Raw genomic sequence first — 10,271 nt, forward strand, 5'->3', positions numbered from 1 at the left:
GGGGCGGGGCGGCCTCTCGCCGCGGGGCGGGACCAGACCACGCCGCGGGCCTGCGCCCCTGCCCCACTCCCTCGCAGCCGCCGCTGCAGCGCAGTCCCAGTCAGCACCCGCAGATGCCGGGCCAGCCACCCAGCCAGCCGGCGGGCTCGGGCTCGGGCAGAGACGAGGAGAGGCGCGCGGGGAGGGGCGACCAGGGACCAGGCCCGCAGCATCGCGGGTGCAGGAGGTGGCGGCGCGAGGTCGGCTGCGGGACCCCCGGGTTCTGACGCCTCTCCGCGTCGGGCCTCCAGAGCGCCCCTCTTCTCCACTCCGGGTCTAGTCCTCCCGCCCTAGCCCCCCAGGATAAAGCTTGCAGCGCTTCCTGCCGCACAGCACCCCCGGCCGAGCGCCGGGAAGATGCTGGCCCTTTAATCTCGCTCCCCACCCGCGCCTCTTCCGACAGCTGGCAGCCGGCGAGCCCCGGGGGGCCTCCGGGGGTGGGGGCGGTGACGAGCAGCTGCGCCCCCAGGTACCCGGCGCCGGGACTCTCGGCGCCCGCAGCGCGGTTAATCATTAACCTCCCAGGTCCCGGGGACAGAACCGCTCGCTCCGCGCCGGGCAGCCGGGCCCGCGCCCCCTGCAGGTGGCGACCCGCGGGCACCATGCCCGGCCTCTACTGCCCCTCCAGCTGGACGCCGCTGCCGCTCACCGACTCCTGCGTGCGGGCCTGCGCCAACGGCCCCTGCCTCAGCCTGCGGGCGCGACTCACCTACCGCAACCCGCAGCCGCAGCCGGTGGACGGTGAGGCCAGGCATGGACGCGGGAGGCCCCCGCCGCCTCCCGGCCGCCCGCCCACCCCCATCAACTCGACCTCCTCCCGCAGGCGTCTTCGTGTACCCTCTCGCCGAAGCCGAGGTAGTGTCGGGCTTCGAGGCCGAGGCGGCCGGACGGCGCGTGTCCTTCCAACTGCAGAGCCGGCGCCGCTCTCAGGCCGCCTGCTGCCGCGCGCTGGGTCCCGGGTCGGGGGCGTCCACGCCCCGCCGCTGCGCGCAGGGTGAGTCCGGGGCACGCCCAGCCCCTCCGCTCCTCCAGGCCCTGTGTTCTCATCCATCCATCGCACCCGCACCCAACACCCTGGCGGACTCCGGGCAGCGGGGAGGTGGCCCTGGCAGCATAAAACTTGGTGGCAGCACAGGCCCGTATTGCCCTGGGGACCACAGTCTTTCCAAGGTGTGAAGGGAGTGCTCCTGTCCCCAAAGCCGGACCCATTTTCTGTTCCCCAGCTCCTTCCACATCGGGTGCCACAGCGCTGGCACCAGAGCAGGACCCATCTCGCCTCCCCGCTGTCTTCCCAGGACGTTTGGATTTTTGCTTTAAGATGCACGCAGGTGTCACTCTTACTCTGGGAAGGAAACCCTCCCTTACTCTGCCCCAAATAACGAATGCATCCTCCCTTGCTCCCAGCCATTTCCGCCACTTCATTGCAGCACTTCCTAGGGGGAGTTGTTGTCACCCGTCAGCACGTCTGTTTCTTCCTCTGAAGCCTTAGCTCCTGATCTCAGGACAGCTTTGGTTACCTCTGAGACCCAGCTCCTCACGCAGAACCTGGCACGAAGGGGCCCAGTGGGGAGGAGATGGGTGCTGCACCCAGAGCGGGTTCTGTGGCTGCGCTGCATCCCTTCTCCTCTTCATTCATTTGCCATGTTCCTCCTGACCTGGTGTTGACCATCCCATGTGCTGAGAGTTGGCAGAAGCCCCACTGGTAGTGAGAGACGAGAAGGAGCTCTGGGCTCAGGCCCCAGGAATGTTTCTGAAGCGTGGAGGAGGAGAAGGGAAGACCTTGGTGGAGTGGAGGGAAAGTTGGCTAAGTAGGTCATTCTCATGGGTATGGTGATTTAACCTTTGCAAAGCCCAGGGACTGCTGTCACCTGTGGTGAATCTGGGCGAGGTATGAGGTATGCCAGTTGGTGCCTTCCCAGTTTAGTGATGAGAATATCAGCCACTCATTTACATATTCAATACTTTGTATACATTCTGCCATTTAAAGCTCACCGCAGTCTCTGAGGAATAGTTATCATGTTCCCATTTTACAGATGGGGAAACTGATTCTCCTAAGAAGGTTGCTGAAGGGCACAATTAGAAATAACAAAGCTGAGCTTCACAGCCTGATGCTGTGTTCTCTCCATTGCATCTTGCCTCTGCTGGCTGGGAGGAAGCCCCTTTGCTTCTTACTTATGCCCTTCCTTTTCTTCCCTTCAGCAAGTAGTCCTCAAAAGGATGAGCCAGTGCTTCTTGTGGGGAGGTGTGGTAAGGCAGGAGTAGTAGAAAACTGGGCTAGGCCCAGATGACTCCTGCTCCTTAAATGAACCTGGAATCTGAGTAAAAGGGGTGCTTGATTGAAGATATTTTATGCAGAAGTGCGGCACTCTTATCCTGCTTCCCTGCAGCCACTGTTCCTCCCAGTACAAAGCCCTGGAGGTGCCCTGGTGGCACTGGGAGCCCTTCATGTTCATGAGAAGGGAATTTGAGCATAGTGGTCTCGGCTAGAGGGGTAGGTCTACTCACAGGAGCCATCTTCTAAGATTCTGGTGCCCAGAAGGCTGAGCCAGGCAGGGAAGAAGAGGCAGAGGGTGTGGGTCCCCCAGGACCCTGGAAAGATGGATATGTCCCCTTCTCAGCCCTCCTGGCAGCAGTGTCACCATCCCTTGCTGATGGTAGCTGGGTCCCTCTATTTTTTTTAAATTTTTTTTTATTTATTTGAGAGAGAGAGAGAGAGAGAGAGAGAGAGAGAGAGAGAGAGAGAGAGTGGTGTGTGTGTGTGGCCAGCTCAGCCCACCAGGGGGCGGGGCTGGCTGGCATGTGGTGCTGGGGGATTGAACCGCGGTCCCTGATGCTTTGCTAAGCTAGTTCCAAGTAGGTGCTTTGGACCACTGAGCCATCTCTCCAGCCCCTGGGTCCCTCTACCATCACATGCTTTGCCCACCATCCTTCATCTCATGTCTCCCTCCCCAACTGCACCTGCTTCTCTTCTTTGCCTTCCCTGTCCCCTCTGCTTGTTCCTCCTCTCAGTCCCTGTCTTACCCATCACAGGTCATCTTGTCTTGGATCTGGCCCAGGCCCGGTCCACACTGGTGCTGCCCACAGGCCTTATCGCCGCAGCTGGCACCATGACAGTGACCCTGAGCAGCAGCCGGGAGCTCCCCTCCAGGCCTGATGGGGTGCTACGTGTGGCGCTGCCCACTGTGCTCACCCCATTGGCCTCAGCAGGCCCGCCAGGGCCCCCCAGGCCTCCGGGGCTCTGTGACGACAGGTTGGGCCTATGGTGATTCTCTCCGTCCCTCCCTCGGCTTCTCTGGGTCTAGTGCGGGTGAGGGGGCTTCAGCGGGATGCCCCAGGTCTGGACGGGGTGAGGGAGGGAGCCAGTCAGCCGTCAGGCCTGGGGGCCTCGGGAGTGACCCTTCTTGTCCCTTCCAGCCCCACCAACTGCTTCGGGGTGGGCAGCCCTCAAGAGGATGGGCCAACCTTTGTGGAGCCGACTGCCCCTCCAGATGTGTTCTCAGGCCCTGCCCGCTGCCCTGCCCCCTATACCTTCTCCTTCGAGATGTTGGTGACCGGTCCCTGCCTGCTGGCAGGTGGGTGGGTCTGGCCAGGCAGCAGTCGAAAATAATTGAAGCTCAGGGATGGACAGAGGACCAAAAGAAGAGGGGGACCGAATGCAGGCCATACTGTCATCAGTGTCATTTGTTTATATATATTCCCCACTGCGATGAAGCAGATACATAGAAAAAGACTTTCTTTGTGCAAGAGGCGGGCAGAATGCCCATTGGCTGATGTGTAACTCAGTGACCAGCCAGAACACAGCTGGAAACGCAGGTCCCAGCCCAGGAAAATACAGATCCTCCCTCTTCTATCTGAGCTACAAATCAGAAGCAGAGCTGAGCCACTCAACCAGGACTCCTGTGCCCTTCCCACAGCAGGGGGAGGAAATGTCTGCGTTCTTAGGGCTGGCCTGGAGCAAAGTGACCATCACCTGTCCCTGCCTCTCTGTTCTATAGGCCTGGAGAGCCCCTCACATGCCCTGCGGGCAGATGCTCCACCTCATGCCAGCTCTGCAGCCACCATCTGTGTCACGCTGGCTGAGGGACACCCATGTGATAGGCCCTTGGAGATCCTGCTGCACCCCAGTGGTGAGAGTCTGGGCCATGCAGTGGGTAGAAAATATTTGTTCATGGAGCTTTCTGGGTCCCAGGTCAGGGAGGCTGAGTCTTCTGTGAGGACAGGCCCATGGTGCAGTGGCTCTTAAGGCAGAGGAGCTGAGCTGGTCACAATAGCACATGCCTATAATCATAGCACGCTGGGAGGCTGAGGGCAGGAGGATCACAAGTTCAAGCCCAACTTGGGCAACCTGGCAACTTGATGAGGCCTTGTTTCAAAATGTAAGAAATAAGGGGTGGGGATACAGTGCAGTGCGAAGGCTCTGGGTCGGTTCCCAGCTCTGAGCAGCACTAGGCAGTGGGCCCTGTTTCCTCATGGAGCTGTCTGCACCCACGCCCCTCAGAGCCGCACCAGCCACACTTGATGTTGGAGGCCGGCAGCCTGAGCTCCACAGAATATGAAGCCCAGGTGAGGGCCCGCCGGGATTTCCAGAGGCTGCAGCAACGGGACAGTGATGGGGACCAGCAGGTAGGGCTCAGAACCGCAGCCTGGCCTCTGTGCTCCCAGCTGGTGGCGGTTGTATTGTGTGAAGGACAGGCTCCTGTTGGGGTGGGCAGGGCCTCTTTTCTCAAAAGATCTCTCCTAGCTGCCACTGCTGGTACACCCCAGAAGGCAGATGGATGTTGTCTCAGAGGGCCTGTGTGTGTCCCTCTGGGATAACTGGGAGGACAGAGGTTTGACTTAAGCAGGGGACAGCCTCCCTCCTGCCCCTGCCTTCACCTGGACCACTGCAAAGGTGCCCTTTTGGGAGAACTGAACAGAAAGGGGCCCCAGGGCCATGTCCCTCTGCCGGCCTAGACTGAGCTGCAGGAAGCTCCCCCGGGCTGACCCGGTGCTCCCCGCCCAGGTATGGTTCCTGCAGCGCCGATTCCACAAGGATATCCTGCTAAACCCTGTGCTGGTGCTGAGCTTCTGCCCGGACCTGAGCTCTGGCCCTGGACACCTGGGCACAGCTACTCGGGAGCTGCTCTTCCTGGTGGATGGCAGCAGTGCGGCTCACAAGGCCCGTGGGGCTCCCTGGGCGTGGGGGGGGGGCGCTGGGTCAGAGGTGAGGTAGGGCAGCCTTGAGCAGTCTTCCATGTTCATTAGGACACCATCCTTCCACAGGCACAGTCAGCCGTTCTTTTCTCACACACTCACATGTTGTCGCCCCCAGAGTCCAAGGGCTGCTCGGAACCCAATCAGAGCCCAGGTTCACCCCCACCACAGTCTCCCGCCCACACGCTTCCTGGCGCCCCATTTTAGCCCAGCAATCAGCTGTCTTCTCCCCTCTTCCAGGATGCCATTGTGCTGGCCGTGAAGTCCCTCCCACCTCAGACACTTGTCAACCTGACCGTGTTTGGGACATCCGTGCAGCCGCTCTTCCCTGAGAGCCGGCCCTGCAGCGATGTGAGTGTGGCTTGGGTTGGGGGCCTCTTGGGGTCCTCTCAATACAGCCCTGCCCTGCCCAGCCCCTGCGTCTTCTTCAGGACACCGTGCGGCTGATCTGTGAGAGCACTGAGACCCTGCAGGCAGTGCATGGTCCCCCAGATGTGCTGGCTGCGTTAGACTGGGCCCTGGGGCAGCCCCAGCACAGGGCCCACCCTCGGCAGCTCTTCCTGCTCACCGCCGCTGCACCTGGAGCTGGCACCACCCACCAAGCCCTGGAGCTCATGAGGTGGCACCGGGGGGCAGCCAGGTACAAAGTGGGCAGAGCTGGGCGCCTAGGCCTGAGCCTGCTGGGGCACTTGGTGAGCTCACCGCTGTCTGCACTGTGCCTCAGGTGCTTCTCTTTTGGGCTGGGAGCCGCCTGCCGCCAGCTGCTCCGGGGATTGGCCATGCTCAGCAGGGGCACGGCCCACTTCCTGCGGCCAGGGGAGAGGCTGCAACCTGCGGTGAGTGGGCGCTGGACCCATGCTCGGCTCTGGAAGTCGTCCCAAGTCCCACCCGGAACTGAAACGGGCCCCGTGGGGCTGGGGCTCTGGACAGCTCCCAAGGGCTTCCCCCTCCTCGGGCCCCTCCCACTCTCCCCAAGATGTAGAGCAGGGTAAGGACTCGAGGTGCTGTGTAAGGTGCTAAGTGTGAGGACAGCCTGTGACCACCCCCAAATCTGAACCTTGTCCTCAGAAGTCTTGTCCCATCCAAGGGGCTAAGCTCAGCCCAGGAAACAGACTGACCTGGAGAACCAAGCGCTAAGCATACTCCACCGAGCTTTACCCTCATCCCCCATCCGGACCTTTGCGCTGAGCTACATTTCCAGTCCAGTTTTTTCCCCCCGGGGGAACCGGGGATTGAACTCCAGTTTTTGTTTTTGACACAGAATCTCACTAAATTGCTTGGACTGATCTTGAACCGATTCAAGCCCCCCAGAGCCTGCCTTCTCTTGATCCCAGCCCTGTTTCCCTTGTCAGTCCAGGGCTGAGCAGACACCCTCCCTCGGAGAAGAGCTGGCTGTGACACCCAATCTCTCTGTGTCCCCCCTCTGGCCACTCGCCCCAGATGGTGCAGGCTTTGCGGAAGGCCCTAGAGCCGGCTCTCAGTGACATCTCTGTGGACTGGTTTGTGCCTGATGCTGTGGAGGCTCTGCTCACGCCGCGGGAGATCCCAGCTCTGTACCCTGGGGACCAGCTGCTCGGCTACTGTTCGCTGTTCAAGGTGGATGGCTTCCGGACCCGCCCTCTGGGGGTACGCCAAGCCAGGGCTTCAGTCTACAGCTTCAGCACCCTCCTTTCTTCTCCACACTCTCTCGCAGAACTCCTTTATTAACCTCTAGGAGCCCACAGATTTGTACTCAGAATCCTGGAGCAACGCATGCTGCCCCTCTCCTTGGGTTTGCAAGGAGCTGTCCTGTAGGGTGTTGCCCTTGTTTCTCGTGGAAGCTTTTGGCTGTCAAACAGCTCCAGCATTTGCTGTGGTGCTTTTGCCAAAAGGGTTGCTCACTCTTCCCACAGTGTCTGACAGAAAGCACCGTCTGACACATTCTCTGTTACAATGACATGGAAAAGCTGTGTTTACCTAGAGGAACTAAGCATGCGTTCCCTCTTTTTATTATGAGAGTCATATAATAGATTGCCTTTTTACCTGGCTGCCAGGTAGCTTGGGCCAACCCAAGCTCACTGCACAAGCAGTTCTGCTAACCTTTATGGCTAACACATTTGTTTCCTCCTTCCCTAGCACCGGTCTTCTGCTTCTGTTTTATTAGCTTCATTACTTCCACCATGAGGTCCTGTTTGGAGCTTGGTAGTGCATAGCTACCTTCATTTTTTCTCAGAGCTGTTCCTCCTAGGGTCAAGAGCCTGGCTGGCAGAGCTGCGGTGGCTCGGTGTTCCCATCCCCAGAGGAGGTGCCATCTGCCACCAGCCCTGGCACTGAGCCCACTGGGACCTCCGAGCCATCAGGAACAGGCACTGTGTCTGCAGAGCTGTCCTGCCTGTGGGCTGCTGGGGACTCGAAGCCCAGTGAGTGCCTGGAAACATGTGGGCTAGCTGGAGAGGGCTTGGGGGGGGCAGGCTGAGGCCCATTCTCCTGCCCCCCAACAGGCACAGACGCTCTGACAGACCCAGTCACAGACCCGGGACCCAACCCCTCCTCTGATACAGCCATATGGCGCCGCATCTTCCAGTCCTCCTACATCCGGGAGCAGTATGTGCTCACTCACTGCTCCGCCAGCCCTGAGCCAGGCCCAGGCTCCACCGGGAGCAGCGAATCCCCGGGCTCCCAGGGCCCCGGCTCTCCAGAGGGCACGTTTCCTCTGGATCCCCCTTCTCAGCAGGGCTGCCGCAACCTGGCCTGCGGGGAACCTGCAGGCTCCCGATCCTGCCCCCTGCCCGTACCCCCACAAGCTCCATTCAAGGTGAGATTCAGCCGACATGTAGCCATCAAGTAGCGGGTAGATTTATTACCACCTGCTATGTGCCGGATATGGCGTAATGCTGGCTATTCAGTCTAGATAGGTGATAGATTGATCTCCAGTCTTTACACGATATAACAACCAGTGATGAACACCGGACATAGTGCTAGGGGAGTCCAGAACCAGGATAGCTAACTGTGGAACAGGGAAAAGACTAAATAGAAGCTAGGTAGGGAAAAAGGAGAAGACATAAGCAAAAACATAGAGACAAGCAACACTCTTAAGGGGGAGAAGTGCTGCCATGAGATCACATGACCATGTAGCCAGCTGTGTGGGGGTCAATGATGACCAGGAGCTCTGCATTCCTTGACCAGTGACCCCACTTCTCCTGAGCAGGCAGGAGCCCTGAGTGCTGAGGTGCTGGGCCGTCGGCACAGAGCAGCCCTGGCTGGTCGAAGTCTCTCGTCCCCCACAGGTCGGGCAAACTACATGCCTGGCCAACCTCAGCATCCATCTCTGGGTGCAGTGCCAGATGGGGCTGGCCCAGAGCCAGGCCAACAGCTGGGTCAGGGCCTGGATGACTCAGGTAAGGGTGGGGAGAGGCGATGGCGTCCCTGACACCAAGGAGCCTTGGCGCCTAGGCACTGCATTGCCCTTACCCCAGCCCTCTTCTTTCCACAGGAAACCTTCTTTCCCCTGTCCCCATGGACTGGGACATGTTGATGGAGCCACCCTTCTTGTTTACGGCTGTGCCCCCCTGTGAGGAGTCAGTCCCTCTGGCCCCGGCCAAGGCTGAGCAGCTGCCCCCTGAGCCTCCCCGGTGCCATGTGGTGATCCAGGGCCTGTGTGGGGAGCAGCCTGTGTGCTGGGAGGTGGGCATTGGGCTTGAGACACTGTGGGGGCCTGGGGATGGCTTGTGGCCTCTGTCGCACCCTGGAAGAGAAGCTGCCTGGGACCAAGCCCTCCACCGGCTGACAGCAGCCTCTGTGGTTCGGGACAATGAACAGCTGGCTCTCCGAGGAGGGGCTGACACTGCAGCTGACCGGGGTGAGTTGCTAGTGGGCTGAGTCAGGGCCCACAGGTATGGGACAGAGTGGCTGAGGTTTATAGGTGTCTGGGTTGCATCACTCTCTGTTCCCCATTTTGTTTACAAATGATTTGAGATGGCTCAACACATAGATAAAAAAATTAAGCCAGTCATGGTGATGAACACCTGTGTTCTCAGCTTCCTGGGAGGCTGAGGGGGGAGGATCATAAGTTTTGAGGCCAGGCTTGGGAATCTTAGACCCTGTCTCAATAAAAAAGGCTGGGGGGCTGGGGAGATGGCTCAGTGGAATAAGTGCCTCTCTGGCAAGTTCAAGGGCCTGAGTTCAATCCCCAGTTCTACCAAAAAAAAAAAAAAAAAAACCCACAAATAAATAAAATAACTGGGAAAGAGCCGGCAAGATAGCTCAGCAGACTAAGCACCTACTTAGGCAAGCGCAGGGACTAGGGTGTGATCCCTGGTACCACATGGCACACTAAGCCAGCCACTGAGACCAGGTATGGTGGGTCACGCCTGTAATCCCAGCACTGGGGAGGCTGAAAATAGGAGGATCACTACGAGTCCTATCTGTATAGTGAGACCTTGTACCAAATACATTAAAAATAAAAAGCTGAGAGTTGGGTGTGGTGGCACACACTTGTAATCCTGGCCCTCAGGAGGCTGAGGCAGGAGTTTGAGGCCATCCTGGGCTACATAGTGAGTTCAAAGCCAGCATGCACCACCATACTGACACCAGTGACACCATGCCTCAAAATACTAAAAACAAACAAAAAAGAGGCTGGGAATGTAGTTTAGCACAAGGTCCTGAGTTCAATTCCAATATGGTGTACGTGCACACATACAAACAAAACTTCAGTCCCTGAGTTGCACCAGGTACACTTGAAGTGTCCAGTAGTCACATGACTACTGGCTATCACACTGGTTCACAGACATGGCACATTTCCATGCACACAGGAAGTTCTATCAGAAGTACCAGAAAGAATGGAATAAAAAGAACCGTGCAATGTTCTGTTCTTTTTTTTTTTTTTGTTCTGTTCTTTTTAAAATATATTTAGTACAGTGTCTCACTACACAGATCAGACTCCTAGTGATCCTCCTGTTTTCAGCCTCCCAAGTGCTGGGATTACATGCATGCTACACCACACCCAGTCTCAATTGCCATCTCAGCGTGCCCCAGCGGTGGGGCTGGATAGAACCCCTGTC

At 58.6% G+C, this 10,271-nt stretch overlaps 1 protein-coding gene across 1 annotated transcript in view; it reads left to right on the plus strand.

Annotated features, from left to right (window-relative positions):
• Window positions 1–641: 641 nt before the first annotated feature.
• Window positions 642–10,271, plus strand: part of Vwa5b2 (von Willebrand factor A domain containing 5B2) — an 11,395-nt gene continuing 1,765 nt past the window's right edge. Inside the window, exons 1-15 of the mRNA XM_004640797.2 lie at window positions 642–780; window positions 863–1,033; window positions 3,070–3,289; window positions 3,454–3,611; window positions 4,035–4,166; window positions 4,538–4,662; window positions 5,042–5,197; window positions 5,473–5,583; window positions 5,664–5,872; window positions 5,957–6,068; window positions 6,673–6,858; window positions 7,460–7,631; window positions 7,713–8,026; window positions 8,420–8,609; window positions 8,705–9,070. Coding sequence (XP_004640854.1) covers window positions 642–780; window positions 863–1,033; window positions 3,070–3,289; window positions 3,454–3,611; window positions 4,035–4,166; window positions 4,538–4,662; window positions 5,042–5,197; window positions 5,473–5,583; window positions 5,664–5,872; window positions 5,957–6,068; window positions 6,673–6,858; window positions 7,460–7,631; window positions 7,713–8,026; window positions 8,420–8,609; window positions 8,705–9,070 — 2,761 coding nt within the window. The remainder of the gene's footprint in view (window positions 781–862; window positions 1,034–3,069; window positions 3,290–3,453; window positions 3,612–4,034; window positions 4,167–4,537; window positions 4,663–5,041; window positions 5,198–5,472; window positions 5,584–5,663; window positions 5,873–5,956; window positions 6,069–6,672; window positions 6,859–7,459; window positions 7,632–7,712; window positions 8,027–8,419; window positions 8,610–8,704; window positions 9,071–10,271) is intronic.

Source organism: Octodon degus, unplaced genomic scaffold (assembly GCF_000260255.1).
Source record: "Octodon degus isolate 3935 unplaced genomic scaffold, OctDeg1.0 scaffold00126, whole genome shotgun sequence".
NCBI lineage: Eukaryota > Metazoa > Chordata > Mammalia > Rodentia > Octodontidae > Octodon > Octodon degus.